We start from the raw sequence: 17,940 nt of genomic DNA on the forward strand, positions 1-17,940 counted from the left end.
GAGTATTTTGTATAAACATAAGGTACATAAGTAATATATTCTAGCAAATCAATAGGTAACTATTCTGAAGCCTACATATATCTTTTGGATTAACATCTTTACCTGTTTCAAAATAAACAATATCCTGTAACTGTAGCAAATAATTAAAAAATGTTTTCGATATTTATTACCAATGTCAGGAATAATGGTTTCTTACTTGTATATAATCACTTGAGGGATGTACTTGCCAGATTTTGTAGAGGTTTTTAAGGTTCAATTCTAAATCATGTTACCACAGGAATATTTGTTCATGATTTTATTACATGTTTCAACAAAACTCCTCAGTATTTTATTTTTTTCCTCATAGCCTAGGACAATATTTAATACAGAAAACAGATGCTGAAGCAGACTGAGTTATATCAAATGCAAAATTAAATTTTCAACATTATAACCAATGGCAGCTTGAAAAACAAATGGTCATTAACGCTTAATCATAAAGAGACCAAATGTTTGTGATCAAATACTGTTATAATACCACAAGTGATGATCCACTCCAAAATATGGAGAATATTCAAAATAAGGAAGGTATTTACCTCTTACCATTAATAAGAGTTATTTTAAGTGCTTCATATGTGAAGAAACAGGTTATAAAGTAATGGATATTCAAATATTATTTTCTCAAAATCAAGATTTTAATTATTGACGTTTCTATGCTAGAATGTACTGTAGAAGATGAGTATAGAGCATTAAAAAACTTTTATTATTCATTCAAAACTGAAGACTGACCTTTCATTGTAATATGTGAAGAAACAGGTTATAAAGTAATGGATATTCAAATATTATTTTCTCAAAATCAAGATTTTAATTATTGACGTTTCTATGCTAGAATGTACTGTAGAAGATGAGTATAGAGCATTAAAAAACTTTTATTATTCATTCAAAACTGAAGACTGACCTTTCATTGTAAAAGTAGTTTTTCCTTTCATTGTAAAAGTAGTTTTTCCTTCACCTCTTGAATTTAATGAAGATTAAATTCTTTAAATGAGGGACTAATACTGCTTTTTAGCATGTCCAAACTAAATACTATTTTTACTGCTAATACCGACTGCGCTTTTAGTCACCTTGCTTGTCCATAAATTCAATGATACGACAGCCTGCCACTAAGATAAATAGCAAATAATATTCCGAATAGTAGGTTCAGATTTTTCTTGGGATTTTTAATATCATTCCCTTTCCCACTTGTCACTCCAAAATGTGGGAACAGAAGACAAAGTAAAGCTGTTTCTTCCATGAGAACGAGAATTCTGCATACTGGACATGGAAAGCATCACTCCGCAGATTAGGGAAGAAAGCTGGAAGGCACTGACATTATCATCTGGCTGCAAGGGCAAGCAAGAGAAAGGGGGAAATGAGAGTGCACTTGGCCCTGCCAGCAGTAGTTTTTCTTACTGGCTGTGAATATTCAAGATATCCAAGCCAAAAGGAGGAAGGGTGCAGCTGTTGGCAACGATCTATCACAATTAAAGACACAGCCAATAAACAATTAATCATGTACATTTTTGCCAAGAAAAACAACACTTTATAGTATATTAAAGGTAAGAAGCTATTGCTGCGCAAAGTACAAAAATCTAGAATTGATGTATAGAGCACTGAGAGACCTTCTGCAAATTGCATCATGGATTAAACTTTATAATTACATGATCGTTCATGACAGCTTCTTCTAGGACAAATGTATTCACAGCAGAATTACAAGGCCAGAGTTCCCGTGCTGAAAGGACCACAGGTATCCAACAGATATGAAACATCCATAAACAAAAATGGACCACAGATGCCTGGCCTAATTCCATTCCTCTAGCAATACACAACCCCTCTCTAAAAAATCCTGCCTTCCTCAGGAAAAAAAAAATTTGAGTAAAGCAAACTCAGCCGGAACCTGCGGCTTTATTGGGATGGGGAGTTCTTGTTTGTAGGTGATTTACAGATTGCTTACACTGAGCAATAGAGAAGAAAAACGGGCTACTGTTGGAAAACTATAATCAGACACCAAGAAGAAAATGAATTTACAATGAAGTCTATATTCTGTAACTCTGTGGATAAAAGAAACAGGAATATTGTTCAACATATGACCAAACCATATGCACCACTGTACTATTCAGAAATGACTTAAGTATTATATACCACCAGAGCCAAGATCATCTCCTGGTACTGTAATGGTCACAACTGATCATTCAAACGATCTTTTAGATAGGTTACCAAAGGAGTTCATAGGATACTATTCTTCATTTGAATAGAACAACTTGAAAACACTCTGAGATTCAGAAGTGAAAACAAAAAGCATTTTTCCCAATACAGCTGAGGCTGAAGCAGTAAAACAATAGTTATATATAATTTAATTTGAATGAAAACAGTGAATTAAAAAAATAAATAAGTTAGCAAAGTCCAGGCATCACCATGTCTCTAGACAAGAAATCTCCTTGTAAATACAGAAGAAAAAGAGCAAAGGTCAGGCATGAAAACATTCCCACATCTCTTTCCCTCAGTAATTTCCTCTGTAATGGAAGCAGCGCACAGCTTTGGGAAAACAGCTCGATTTCATAAAGAAAAACAACCCCTCGCCCCTAAAAAGCTTTTAGAAATTCAAACTCATACGAACATCAACTTCGCTTGTGTGTTGTGCTAGCTATAAACCTTACATGGCTGGAACAGAACTTGTACCAGCACAACTCTGCTTTCTCAGGCAGCCTCTCACCACATCCTGGCAAAGCGCTATCCTGCCACTGTAATAGTGCCTGTACCAGGGGAACTTGCCAGCGCAGTTATGCACATTGTAAATCAGACCCCGCTACAATCTAGACAGACCTATGCCAGAAAAGGCTCGCACCGCAACCCCAGCAGACTTGACAACCCACACTACAGAGTAAGCTTTACTCACTATCTGGGGTTTTTTAAAAGGAATGTGGGTGGGCTCAACCAACCATGTCTTTCTATAAATCCTCACATTTTAACGCTGTCAATCTTCAGACAACGATAATCTCTCTGCTCCATCACAGGATTATATTTTCATTTGATCTAAATATACCTCTAAGAAGTTCTGTGTTTCATTTATATCATGACAATAGAGTCAGTTTTCTTCCCTGATAAAAAAAAAGAGCACATTTTTCACATATGCAAACAAAGGTTCATTAATATTCCCCCCTCCTGCTTCGGAATACATAAAATTCTAGCATGCATCTTATATAAATTAAAAAAAGTCCTGCCAAGTTATCTATTTTGTATGTTTTTTAGAAGTACTTTTCACTTATTAGAAACATTCACAGACTGCATGGAATTACATGATTTATACTCTAAAAGTGCCTTTAAACCACGGTATTCAAATGACAGGAGATACAGACAAGAGATAGGACAATGGTTCAAAGGAAGCAAGCTATAAGGATTAATGATGTTATGTGTATTTCTCAAAGCAAACTAGGATAGACAAGAAAGGCAAAGAAAGAAGGGAAAGCAGAGGGGCATAAAAATGAATAAATAATCGAGGAGCTACAGGTGGGAGCAAACGTCTACAAGGTCCTTGCAGAGACTCCTCAGCCTAATGAGATCACCATGTGTTGTCCTATGGCTTTCGGCAGGCACCTTTTCAGTGACGGCCTTTGTGTCAAAAGCCCTTTGTGTCACACAGGCTTTGATTCAGCAAAACAATTAGTCATAACTTCAAACATACTAATTGATTCCAGTGAAGTCAATGAAACCAAACTGCATACATTGTTTACATCTTTTGCTGAACTGAAAGTAATAGGAATATTAAGAGAGGGAACAGGAAATCAATAGCATAGAAAATAGCAATGTAAAAAGAAGGTAAAGCTGTAAGTTTGATGGAAGAAGACATGCATTTAAGCAGAGAGAGAAAAGGCAGAGAGAACATTGTTACTGAAGATAATGGTGAAACGATGTGGGACAGTGCTAGCATTGCAAGTTTCAGAAATATAATGAAGGAAAGACGACTTTTAGCCTGAAGCCTACCCTCCTGAAAGAGTTTTGCCATCTACGTGAACGAATGTATTTATAAGAGACCGGACAAAAGAAAAGTTAAAGAGGAAGTAAAAAATGTGCATAGAACTTAATTTGCTTTCACCTGATAACCACCGTTTCAAAAATCAATAGATTTTTGCTTTAAGAGAAATCTACATCCTTTTCAGCTGGAGACTAATAAATACCCAAATGAAGAAAACCCAAAAAGCTGAGATGAAATGAAGCTGTCATGCAATCTTAGAAATAACTTCATGATTTTTCATTTTCAGTATCTTCGTTCATAACAGAACTATTTCCTTTGAGAGTTTCACCAAATATATTGCATCTACAGGAGAATTCATCTTATTGATGATCTAATACTAGCTGTCAGCTCTTGCACAATGTATGCTGGAATTAAGCGCAATATATGCTTAATTCTAGAACAATGGAAAACTGCTCCAACATGAAGTCTACTTTTATCTCTGAAAATGTTTGTAAAATTACAGAACCTATAAATGCTATAGCAAAGGGAAAAAGCCTAGAATATAATAGTTTCTTTTTGTATCTGGCAAGATCAACTACTAGCATCCACCTGGCCCACAGAAATTAGTGTCAATGATCACTCAGTACAGCTTTTAGCTTTTTGCTTACAGTCAAATCAACCAACAAAAATCCTTACTGTATGAAGACATATTATATAATCACTTAAATCAGTTTCCAAAGTCTTAAGGAGATACTTAAATCTTACCTTCTGTGATACCAATACGGTCAAAATAAACATATTTCAAGTCCTTCTGTGATTTCTCAAGTAATAATAAAGAAATTCTATGGTCAGATTATAATTATAAAAAATCTTTCTTTCTAGGCAGCTACCTATTATACTTAACAGGCTTAACACAAAATGAGTCAAAGATCAAGACTAAGTTATCTGAGGTGTCAAGTGCATAAGGTTAAAGGTGAAATTTTATTAGGTCAAAGGTGATATAAATAAAATCTTTTATGTCAAAGAAGAAGGGTCACAGACAAGATGTATATAATCTAAAGACATCACAGATGACAGTTAATAACTTTAAGTAGTACAAGTGTGTTCTCGCTACAGATACCTTCACTGACTAAAAAATTGAACACAGTGATGAATAAGTAACTATGAATATTATAATGCTTCCCACGAATACGATTTTGCTTCTATATAATACTTTGGAAATTTTTGCTCAAGTATTTCAAAACTTAACTAAATTTACTGAATACTTTGGTTGTGGGGGAGGCAAAGTTTGGCATTAACTGAATTAATTTGGCATGCTGAATAAAGAGGTACACAAAGCAGATTGCTCTGATAAATAAAATTGCTTTTCTACTTTACAGTGACCATATCTCTAGCATGTATATCTTATTACTGCTCTTTGGAAAATAAATAAAAAAACCCCCCAAAACCCAAAACCAGAGAGGGCCTCACGCCAAGGAAATTTCAGATTACAATAGTATAGTTCAGAATTGTATACTCGGACTAATTAAAATATAGCTATAAATAATATATTAAATATCTAATGATGGAAGTATCCATATGTTGTCAGTATGCCAAATACTATGCACCATCTTGATTAAGGATATTTAAATCTGCTATTGTAATCATCAAGCTGTTCATTCAGTTAAGACTGTTCTCTCCTCTTGCTCCTGCACTAAGTACGCATTCAAGAAATCCCATACATTTAACGCTAATCTTAATCTTAAATTCACATCTAAATGTTTTGCTGAAAAACACTGGATTTAAGCATATGATGCTGGACACCACAAAAATCAAGATATCTGTGCCCTCTAGTGGAACTTCTCTTTCACCAACTGGGCACAAATGCACCTGTTATATCGTGGTCCCTTTTTCTGGAAGCTGGAATTGTTAAGCTATCAAATTAGATGTCGTGAATAGTGCAAAACACCCAGTCAAAGGAAAATCTAGTTCACTGTTTTCCTCCATATTCATCTGAGACAGTTGCCCAGCAAGAACCATAGTTCAATTATCCGTGGCTAGACAGATATGAGCAAAGGCTAGATAGATACAAGAAAATTTCAATATTATCGATCGCCCGCACTTTGGTGCGTGTACCAACATGAAAGATTCTGGGAAATATCACAGCTTGTATTTCTAGGAAAACAGATGCAGTATGAAGCATTCTCCCATCTATCCAATTAGGTAAACCTGGCATCTAAAACCAAATCCCAAACCACACAACTCCCACTAACCACTGTAAAAGAGGAAAAAAGAAACTGAAAAGATAGTTTATGTACTTTTGTTACAATTAGGAAGGGGTAGGCAAACTGCAACTCAGCAAAAGTTTATTCCTCCAGACTACTGTGTCTCTCCAATTTTCTTTTTCTGTTTTTCCAGTGATAACCACCTCTGTGGATTTCAGTACTTCAGAGACTTAACTGTCCAAAGCTTTTTAAAAAGGAAAAGAAAAGGTGTTACTACTGGATATAAGAAGCTGTAAAAAAAGGAAAGATTTTCAACAAATAAAAATACTAACAAGAGCTGCAAAGGAAAGGAGGAGACAGCCAAAAATCAGAAGTACTGAGCAGTATCATTTCAATCAGCTCGGCTGGAAACAGATTTCCGAACACGATGAAGTTAAATCTGAATCAACTCTGGAGAACTGGCTTGCACAGTATTTCTTCCTAACATCCGACAGGTATAATACATGGACATTCACAAATTTTTGGATAAGACAGAACTCAAAGTCTGGTTGTTATAATTTGTCCCATAGAAAAGGCCTTGACTTAATACTGTAGTTCAATTCAGGCAGCAGCAACGAGAAATTGAATCAGACAACCATTCAGAAGTCTTTTCTTCAAAACAGCATAGTTTCTTGATTTGGTATAAAATGTCCTCAGTGCTTCCTAAAAATCACCCTAAGTGCCAATTCTTCTAAAGAAGCTACTGAAAAACTAATTATTGTTCTTTCTACCGAAGCTAATACTTGCAAAGTGTTTCCAATCTTACATTTTAAAGTAAATTAGCACTACAATTTTCAGCATTACTGACCTTGATGCATAGGATCTGCATAACATAACAGATGCATAACATCCGATAACCTAGAAAAGGACTAAGATATTTCAAGCAACAGGAAGGAACAAAAAAAAAAAAAAGTAAAGCAAAATGCAGACACCTGCAGCACATCAGATTTTTATGATGAAAAGATAAATATAGTGAGATGAAAAACGCCTTGGATTAATAGAAAAGCAATTAGTCACATTTTATACACGATCTATTTCAAATGGCAATTGCCTGAAGTATTTTAATCCACTGTTTTCTTTCGTTCCTTTTCACTGGTAGTCTATATTCAAAAAGGCACTATTATTCCCATGTTAACACAAATATTCTTGTTCAATTCCTTTACAAGAATTCTCAAGACTTTCTTAGGCTACTCAGCTGGATGGCATTTAAAACTAGAAGTAATATAGTAAAAAAATATTACAAAAAAACTTACCACTTCTTCATCTGAAAGCTCTCGTCCTTGTATACTACTGTTTTCTCTCACAGCTTGTTGGTGTTTCTTCCCTTTAATGTGGCTAAAAAGGTATACTTCTGATGAAATCTGCAATGACAATGACTTAACAGTAATTTTTTTTCCTCAATAATTCCGTAATCTATACATAACAGTATTTTTAATATAACATATGCCAATTTTTCAAGAATATGTTCAGAATTTCAAGCACAGTACTTTATTCCTCAACCTAATTTACATAAACATCTTTTATGCAGGACTTCAGAGTAAATTACATAATGATTTGCTAGCCAGCAGTATAATAAGAGATTAAAAAAAATAACCTTGGCTTCTCATCTCATTTTGACTTCAATCTAACTTCATATATTGGACTTCCATACTGAAATCCATGATCAGTGAATATACAGGACTCCAGTCTGATGAACCTGAGTTTCTGTTCCAGCACTGCCTGAAGTGATCCCATGCAATCTTGTTTAATTCAGCAATTAAAAAGAAATAATGCTTTATAGGATATAAGGCTTGATATTCAATAATGCATGGTCTTTGCAAATCAGTAAAACCAGTTATCAACAAAAACAGATCTCCCTGCTTCCCATTCAGTGACTATACGGCTTCCTCTTCTCCACCATTCCTGGGACACACGGAACGGCGGACACAAGAAGAGATACCCTGTTGAGATCGGAGATCTGCCTAGCAAAGTACTTGGCTTTCAACAGTGACCAAAAAATAAGATACCTAAGGAAAAGTAAGAGAAGAGACAAAGCAAACACCGATTCTCCCCTTCAACACTTTCAAGCCTCCAACCAAACTCAGTTCAAGATCTTCTTGAGCTTGATGTGGCTTCTCTGTATCTAGTAACCTTCAGTGAATTTCAATCCAATAAAACTTGTCCAATCATCCCCTGAACTCACATTAAATTCAAATATCCACAGGATCTTATAACAAAGGTGTTCACAGCTCAGCCACCTATTATGTAAAGAACCACATTCTTTACTTTGCTTTAAATCTAGCTTTTAACTACCTTCACTTGATGCTCCTGAATTCTTGCTTTTCTTAGAAGAGACAGCGAATAACTGAGTACTGTCCACACTCTCCATTCTACCTACAACTTTACAGTTCTTTCAAATCTTCCCTAAACCACCTGATTTATTGACAGAAGAATCAAAAATAAGGTGCACTTCACAAGAGCAGAGCAGGGACACAGCAGATGTGCAGTACTCTCATCTGTGAATGAAGCATAATTCATAGCTTCAAGGCTTAGGTTGGCCTTGCAATTGTGACAGTATTCCCTCTACCCAACTTACCATAACATTGCATAATGAGCACTGTTTTTTTCGTTCATATGGTGTAAGTTTTGGTGCATAATCAGTATTAGCATGTCTTCCACTACTTAATTCAGCTGCTTTCTCTTTTCTTTGTTCAATTTGTTCCATGTGCCTTCTAATACTTTCATCATGCTGAATGGCAAATAATCAAAACAACAAAGAAAAAACACATTGAATTACAGCGAATGGAATTAAACTGTGCAAAGAAATATGGGGAATTACCAAATATTGTACAGTTAGGATGAACTTCTGTTAAATTGAAAGTGTTTTTTATTTCTGAAAGGCATTGAAAGTCACCACGCATCATACACATTTTAACATTATGCCATGATTTAGAAATCAATCGGCACTATTTTTGTTTTATAGGTGATTATCAATTAATAATCTGGTGCAAATCCTTCTGTAAATATTTTTGTTACATTTAACATCTCACTTCTGGTTTTGTTCTTAATGAAACACTCTAGTACAGAATACAAGTTCAACTTTCAATTCTACAAATATGTAACTTTTGTAGTGCTGTTTTCACTGACAGATACGAAATCATGAAGTACAAATTAAAGTAAAATAAATTACTTGTTATTTATCTGCAGTAGCAGGCACAGTTCACTGGATTCTTTCAGCAGGTTTTCATACCTAACCCTCATAAGAATGGAACAAACTCTCAACTATTTCATACCTAATCATAAGAATGGAACAAACTCTCAACTATTATTTAAAATCAGAGGCTGGGGTATGAACCTGTATTTAATATCAAAACTGCATTTTACAGTACAAGTAAATGTAGCTATGGTGCTTCAGACTTGGATCAGAGCAAAGAATAACACTGAAATTACTTGTACATATACATAAACCATCCTAGAATAAAAATTTACATAATTTATCATTAATTGAAACTTTAATACATAGTTCCACCTCAGAACCTTAAGAATATAATTTATCATTTTAGAAGTCTTTACATCTCTTGAAAAATAGTGGATATCTCTTCAAAACTTCTCATACTTCGGTTCTCCACTGGACAGTCAATTCAGCTGAACAGGTGAACTACCAGGGGCTCAATCCTTATGCCTGTTGTATGAAATAACTGGACCCCTTCATGAAACAAAAGGAAATGGCATGCCACACTTGATGGCATCAATTTCAATATCTTTAGATAGCACCTTGTGTGACTGGCGAAATGTCTTCACTAAACAGTGTGACAGTTTTTACATATTGATTTTCCTCACGATTTAATTCAAAATTACTTTGACTTCTCTTGGAAAGTACAGGTTTACTTGTTCTCATGTTCAAAGCTTTGAGATTAATGAATTCCATAGAGCTTAGTCCTGTTCTTTCCAAACTACAGTATGTATGTCATACAGCAAGGTCCTTCTCTTAATGCAAAAGTCTAAATAAAAATCTCTTGTAAAGTTATGTAGTTCAGGACACTGTGCAGTGCACTGTAACATCTTCACCAAATAAAACATACATACAGAAAATAATTTTGCAGAAATTCCATATTGTTGATGTATTTTTCAACTAAAGTATCCTTTTATACCTTCAGTTGAATCTTCTTCTGTAGTTCTTCCATGGCTTCTTGTTGAGCTGCAGTAAGAGCTGCCAACCTCTCTTCTCGATCTCTAACCAGAAGATAATAAATATAGGGAAAACTTGTAATAATATAAAGCACACATAATATTGACTAATTTATGTTTGAAATGGAGAACAAGCACCCCAAAAAATGAAGCTGAAGATGTCTCAGTAGGAAAGAAAGACAACAAAAAGCAACTGAGTGACAGAGAATACAGATGTTTTAATTTTGATGGTTTAATAAACTTGAACCTTTCTAGCAGAACCTGGATCATACCTCAGTCCAAACCAGAGCAATGATAGTCAACACGATGCTACAAAATAGCAATGAATGTGATACCCTGCCACCATTAGCATTCTTCAGCCAATGGCTACAGTCAGTGAACCAAAGGGGAGGAGTACAATGGCAAATCGAAGAAAAACCATATAGTAATGAGGGCAGTGCGTTTTATAAAAATCAATCATCAGTGGAGGTTTGAATATATAAACTTATAGATAAAACTTTGACCAACATCAAATGATACAGTCATGAATGATAAATTGATGCTCTAGAATACTGCAATTCTAAATGTTCAAGATACCAAAGGATAGCAAAAGATTAGGCATTTATCTTACTGTCACCTTCTGTACATAACTGCAGTCAGGACCTATTTTGCTCACTGAACCTGCCTGCCCTACATCCCTCTTCCAAAAACTGAATCATGCCTCAAACTTCAGTTGTCCTCTTCACCTTTAGCAACTCTCTTTCCCCTCCCCGGCAAAGTGCGAAAGCACAGCCGTCATGCATGTGGATGTCAGTAAGAGCCTGTGAATCCCCTAAACATCACCCTATGGAAGAGATTAAGCTTTTTTTTTTTTTTCTGTCTGAGAAAAGAACAAGAGGTATAACTTGATCTGTTACTATAACTATTAAGCAGAAACCCTGCAGATAACAGTTTCATCAAGAACAACTTACTAGTGATGAGTAAGCCAAGGGAGCTATTAAACCCTAAAAAGGAAGAAAGTCAGCTACTCATGCTGGTTGTACAAGAAGAATTGGGATGGGAGAGAAACACTTCTCCTAGAAGTCTGGCAGCTATGAAGGGCCAAAAGAAGTAATGAAAGCTTTGAGTAAAACTGAGCAATGAAGAAGTCATTCAAAGCCATTAGCCATCTTTTTAAAAGGCATTCTAAAAATAGTTTCAGTGACAAAACTAGAAAGGATAACAAAGAATATTATCCCAACAGCAGTGGGTTTTGTTTTGTGTGGATTTCTGTTTGTTTGGGTTTTTTAAACAGAAAACTCACAGAAAAAACAAAGTCATTTCAGTAAAAGTCGAAAGCTCAGATAAAGTAACATTTTAAAACAAAAAGCCACAGAAAATATAAAAGCAGATAGGAAAGAAGACAGGGGAGGAAGCAAGTCTAACGATAAACATTACACACAATTGTTCTTTCAGAAAGTATACGTGAACTCTCCCAATCACCATGGGCATGGAGGGGGGGTGAGGAAGAGATGATGGATGAGAAGCATTAGGTAGTTTATGTGCTATCTCCCCTGAGGTATATATAAAGAAAGACTGAACTACAGTCTTTGTTTTTGTTTTAAAGAGCTCCTGACTCACACCATGAGCTGAAACAAATCACAACTAACACGACCGAAACCCAAAGCTTATTTTAGCTATTTCTTTCAGTATGCGTTTTTAAATATTTGTTTAATCCTACAAACCATGACAAATTAATATCATTGCATATTTTGGATTAATAATATTTGAAACAAAATTCTAAAGTTTCAATTTATAGAGCGTCAACATTATTCCTGTACAAGCCCTTCTGAAAAGCATGCTTTTTGCATGATTAGGTTACATTATACAGTTTTATGATTTCTATTGACAAGACCAAAATTTTCCGTATTATGGATTTCAACTCTCCGGAATATAAAATACTCTGAAATTACATCTAAAACCTTACTGGAATCAAGTTAATGTACCATAAGGGCAAAGGGGCTTTTAAAGTCAGTTTTAAGTACACTATTCCTTTCATACAGATGCTTTAATCACCACCAGATGCACATGGTAAAGCTTATGCTGAAGAAACTTTAAGCAGATATTCCAAAAATTACTCATTCCAGCAAGTATTAAATCTTCAGGATAAGAGTCAAATCCTAGCAGCAGGAAAAAAACCCAACAAAACAAAACACCAAATGATACCCCGAGGTTCCACCAAAACATGCTGAAGTCCAGGATGAAAGGGACGCTACAGCCAGCTTCCTGTCAAACTCATCTCTCCCTTAACTTCTAACCCAAGACACCCTGAATCCTCTAATTCTACTATGTTAGAGAAACCTCAGAACTGTTACTAAGGAGATGCAATGACTCTGAGGCCATTCTGACATAACAGAATCACCACATTGTAGGGCACCACACATACATTCTTTCCTACTCTTTCCCAAACTTATAGGAAAAAAAAAAAAGGAAAAAATCTCTCTTGTATAATCCACATCTGGCAAAGAAAAACAAATGCAAGCACGGTACCGCAGTATCAAGTACAAAGCCTTTAAAAACTGAGTGCTATAGTAGCAAATATAGATGAAATTTGCTGAAACACAGGCCTAACAGAAGGCAAATGGAAACTGCCGTTCTTCACATGTCATAATGAAATAAATGGGGTGCAACAAAGCAAAGTGGCAGATTTAAAATTGGTTAAACAAAAAGAGCAAAGAATTACATGCCTTGAGCCTTTAGACAAGTTCTAACTGCAGACGACCTCAGAAGGCAAAGATGTCAATGGGACAATTATCTCACATTTGCTTACTGTGAGGGTTTCCTCAAATTTCAGAAAGATGTAGAAGTCTTACACATGCAGTGTCTATCCTCCCAAAATAACATAACCAAAATTCTCCCTGTTAGTCCTAATCTTCCTCAAGTGTCTGTGAATGAGAAGGATCTGAAGAATCCCTTCCAACTCACTCTACCTCATCGTGACTTTGGCTCAATATATTGAGGAAAAGTCCATGAAGTCCTGGGCAAGGCCATAGATCCTATCCACCATTCATTAAACATCTAATTTAAAGTTGAATCTCTTTATTCAAGCTAGAATTACTCATGACCTTGGAAGATGAAAGAAGGTGATCAATATATTTCTGAATATTTTACTTGGAGAAAAAAAATTCTTCGTGACAACTTTGAAGAAAACAAGCTGTGACAATAAAAATGTTTAAAGAACCATTAGTGAACACTTCTTGTCACGGAAAAACGTAACTTCAATTTAGGTTTTATGGAATACTTGTGGCAGTGGAACTGCAAGGAAAGAGGAAATAATAGGAGGTGAATACAAATAGAATTTGGCAAATTAAACAGTAAACAGAAAGCTGTTTTCCTGAATCAGACTTGAAAGTAAACCTTTCTCACACACCGCAATGCCACCCAACGTTCATTCTCTCTGCACCTCATGTTTGGCGAGAGAGAGAGAGACAGAGAAGAGCCCATATGAAAACCCCTTTATGAACTTTTGATTATGGGCAAAAACATAAACCAAGTAGTTCGTAGGCAGAAGAATTAATGAAGCCTGATTTCCCGGCTCTGTGCTTCACAAACGTAATCTCTGGTGTCTACAAAAAGGTGAACTCAAATTGATGCCAGTAAGTCCAAAAGTTACTGGAGAGTGGAGGAAATGGGGAACACGGGGACATTAATCTTGCTTCCTTTGAAAACTAAGCTAAAATAGGAAAAAGGCAAATTATTAAAAGGTCTTGTTAGCAATAAAACTAAGATGAATATAATAAAATACAGCCTTGCATGTTATATTGCGCATGTATCTAAGGAATACAAAAATCTATTACAGAATTTACGATTACTCACCTGATTTCTTCTTTCAAACCATTCATCAAGAATATTTATTAATGTTACTTTTTAAAATACTAAGCCTGAAGAGCTAAGAAGGTACTGTTGTTGTTACAGAGAAGCTGCAGTTTGCTGGAAAGGGTAACGGTGAAGGGCAGGGAACCAACAAAATTATTGTGAAGTTACCTGGCCCTCTCCCGTGCAGCATCTTCCCGTGCTTTTTCTTTCTCTTGCCTCTGCTGTTCAATCCGTGCTTCTTGTTCTTTCCTCTTCATCAGCAACTCCTCAACTCGGGCTTGCCGTTCTGCTTCTAGGGCTCTTTTGCGCTCCTAGCCATAGAAAAGTAAATGAAGGGCAGGGAACCAACAAAATTATTGTGAAGTTACCTGGCCCTCTCCCGTGCAGCATCTTCCCGTGCTTTTTCTTTCTCTTGCCTCTGCTGTTCAATCCGTGCTTCTTGTTCTTTCCTCTTCATCAGCAACTCCTCAACTCGGGCTTGCCGTTCTGCTTCTAGGGCTCTTTTGCGCTCCTAGCCATAGAAAAGTAAATTCTAACTTTTCTTTAGGAAAAAACAAAGAGGAATTAACAGAAACTGTATTTTAACATCTGCTTATAGAATTTTATCTCACCTTCATGATGCAGTAAGAACCGCAGTTTTATTAGATAAAGGAATAATATGCAAATATGAGTATGTTCAGAAGCTTGAACATACATTGAAAGTACAGTTGTATGAACTAAGCTACACATTAATTGGCCATATATTTTGCTCATCCTGAAAAATCCAGCTATCCACTACAAAAGCTTATAAAACTAGTTCATTAATGAGAGTATTTGAAAACATTTTGAACATCCCCCAGGATACACGTGATATAGAAATAACATATACTCCCATGGAATATTTATATTTAAATTATGATTCTGAAACTATCTGAGTGATGCTATAAAACAAAACAGATTTTGACAATTTATTTTTGCGTTATCACTGAATATATGATTGAATATATGTTTCTCGCTACTCATTTTTTCCTTTTTTCTGAGTAATTAAGAAACTGTTCATGGTATTGTAAACCTTTCTGACAGAATGGCTATACTTCTATCAGCAACAAATGTAAAAATAAAGCACGTTTGAAACCTTATATTTAAATAAGACATTTATGAGTAGACATTAAGTTGGTGAGTTTTACTAAGAGGAAATGTGATTATTTGGTTTAGCTGAAAGTCTGGAGAGAAATGGATTTTTAATGTGTTCTTCAAATCCTTATCTTGCTGAAAACTTAGTCTGTTTTGTACGACTGAATAAATGAAAAACAGGTATTTAAATAAATTTTTTTAAATATACTCCTTGCCACAAACTCCACCACTGTAAAAGCACATCACTATACTAGCAAATAAATCATCTTCCTTTCAGAAGACAGTATGAGATTTCATTAGCACAAACCAAAACTTGCTGGAATGATGAACATTTTCACATGGTTAGATGAGGGCCCTGCATAAATACTGGTTTTACAAAAATTTAGACATACTGAAAGCAGAAAACATCAACCTTATACTTTATTTTAATCAAGAAACAAAGAACTACAAAAATAAGTGAACTTTTTTTGTTTCATGCACAGCATTTTATATCAGTGAATATGATGTTAACTGCACTGTCTTCATCTCCACAGGCAATATAGCTTGGTAATGGATAATCAAAGCTCTGGCTTTCACAGTAACCATATTCTTTCCTGCATAAAGTTTCAATGACGGCATTGCACAAATACATTAATTTCCTTCTTAAGAAAATAAGACAAGATATGGCATACTTTACTACAACTGTACTATTAAATCAACAAGAATGCAAACTGTAGAATACACCTAGTGCATCATAAAAACAAATACTAGTTCTGCTGGACATTCCTTACAGAGACCTTTAAGGTGGCACTCGAAAATGGACAAGTATAGCTTGCGCATTTTGAATTACATACCAGTGCTATTAAATGGAAAAGCAAGCAAAAGCTGGAAAAAAAAAAAATCTGTGGTAGATGCGGTAATTAAAAAGTTAAAATGAGCTTGATGGAAGGAGGATTTAAAGGTGAATCTGCAGAATTTGGTGTCAGGAAGAAGCAAGCAGATTTTATTGAATGGATCTGAAAAACACTTGAGGTTGACAAAGACATTGTTCAGGTAGATAAACAGAAGCAGCCCAGTTTCCACAGATACTGAAATTTTATACCATTTTTAGAATCCTTGTGATTTTAAATGATGCAATTCCACATATAGTAGAAGTCCATCACTGTTACAGTAAGCATAAAGTAGTTATGTTTAGAAGTGTTGTATTCTTCCAGCATTTGAGTTTTTGCATAAAGTTAAATTCATACTTATAGGCCAGAACACTCATGATTCATTTCAGTTCATGTAAGTGGAATTATTTGTTCATAGTTATACTAACTGCTAAAAAAGTTGTTATACTGGGAGTGGGTCCAGCTCCACAACAGTGCAGGAAAAGCTCTCCTGTGAGGGGAACACACATTGTTTTACAGAGGACAGCAGGGGAAGCTACAGCATACCTCAAAATATAGGGCTTTGCTCAACTGTTAAGCAACTTGTGCATGGAAAAAGCACAGCAGGAAGCATCGGCTTGATCCTTGGTCCGGCAGAAAGGATACGCAGAGAACAGTGTGGTCATAAGTGGGATTTAGTACTGAAAGCCTGTCTGCAGCCTTTGTTCTAGCTCAACTACCAGCCTAAGAACAGCCTAATACCTACACAACCCAGGAAAGGACTAAAAAAAAAGAGACAAGAAAGAGTCAAAAACACCTGAAGTCCCAGAAAGGGACTCCAGGAAAGCTGCAGTCTAGAATAAGGGAGTATGAGTAACTACAAAAAACAGGATCACTGAGATCAGATTTTTATAAACAATCTGAAAGTATATTTTTCACTGATAATGCAATCAACCCTTGGAAATCCAGAAACTTTTATTAATATATTCGCTCAAAAAGAGTTTTATCCAGTGCTTTTGGAGTACCTTCTGTCTCAAAAATGACTTCTGAGCCACTGAAGTCAGTAACATGCCCCATTTTTAACAAGGAGATAGAATCAACTGCTAATGCTAAGTATTAAGCTCAGGCAGAAGCTGGATTCACAGGTGATCTACAGTTGTGGTGATCTGAGGCACGTATAGAGAGGGAGAAGGAGTTTACATAAGAAGAAAACTTGTGTTTCAGATTCTAACATAGAGAACAGTGCCAAAAAAGTGGATGCGTGAGGCAGGGAAAACTTAGTATTGGAATGCTGTATTAAAATAAACCAACAAAAAAAAAAACAACACCAAAACCAAAACAAAACCAACCCACACCAGGATTCCAGGAACACAAACACATTTGCATTGTGGTTTTCACTGATCCGGTAAAAAGTATGATAATTATGACAGTAGGCATATGATAAGGAATATTTTTCTATTTGCTCTCTCAAAGTTTTAAGTGTTACCAAAATGCAAAGATTTCCTTATAATGGAGTAACAAATATTTTTTTTTAAAAAAAAAGCTTAAGATAGGCCTGAATCAGTGTGCTGGTTTTGGCTGGGATAGAGTTAATTTTCTTCCCAGTAGCTAGTACAGGCCTATGTTTTGGATTTGTGCTGGAAACAGTGTTGATAACACAGGGATGTTTTCGTTGCTGCTGAGCAGTGCTGACACAGGGTCAAGGCCTTTTCTGCTTCTCACCCCACCCCACCAGCGAGCAGGCTGGGGGGGCACAAGAAGTTGGGAG

The 17,940-nt window shown here is 35.6% G+C and overlaps 1 protein-coding gene across 1 annotated transcript in view; it reads right to left on the bottom strand.

The window, feature by feature from the left end:
• SCAPER (S-phase cyclin A associated protein in the ER) overlaps positions 1-17,940 on the bottom strand; it is a 281,456-nt gene that overhangs the window by 111,465 nt on the left and 152,051 nt on the right. Inside the window, exons 17-20 of the mRNA XM_009278834.2 lie at positions 14,580-14,722; positions 10,341-10,422; positions 8,786-8,938; positions 7,464-7,571 (exon numbers count right to left, since the gene is read on the bottom strand). Of these exons, the coding sequence (XP_009277109.1) occupies positions 7,464-7,571; positions 8,786-8,938; positions 10,341-10,422; positions 14,580-14,722 (486 nt within the window). The remainder of the gene's footprint in view (positions 1-7,463; positions 7,572-8,785; positions 8,939-10,340; positions 10,423-14,579; positions 14,723-17,940) is intronic.

This window comes from Aptenodytes forsteri, unplaced genomic scaffold, assembly GCF_000699145.1.
Source record: "Aptenodytes forsteri isolate BGI_AS27 unplaced genomic scaffold, ASM69914v1 Scaffold258, whole genome shotgun sequence".
Lineage (NCBI taxonomy): Eukaryota > Metazoa > Chordata > Aves > Sphenisciformes > Spheniscidae > Aptenodytes > Aptenodytes forsteri.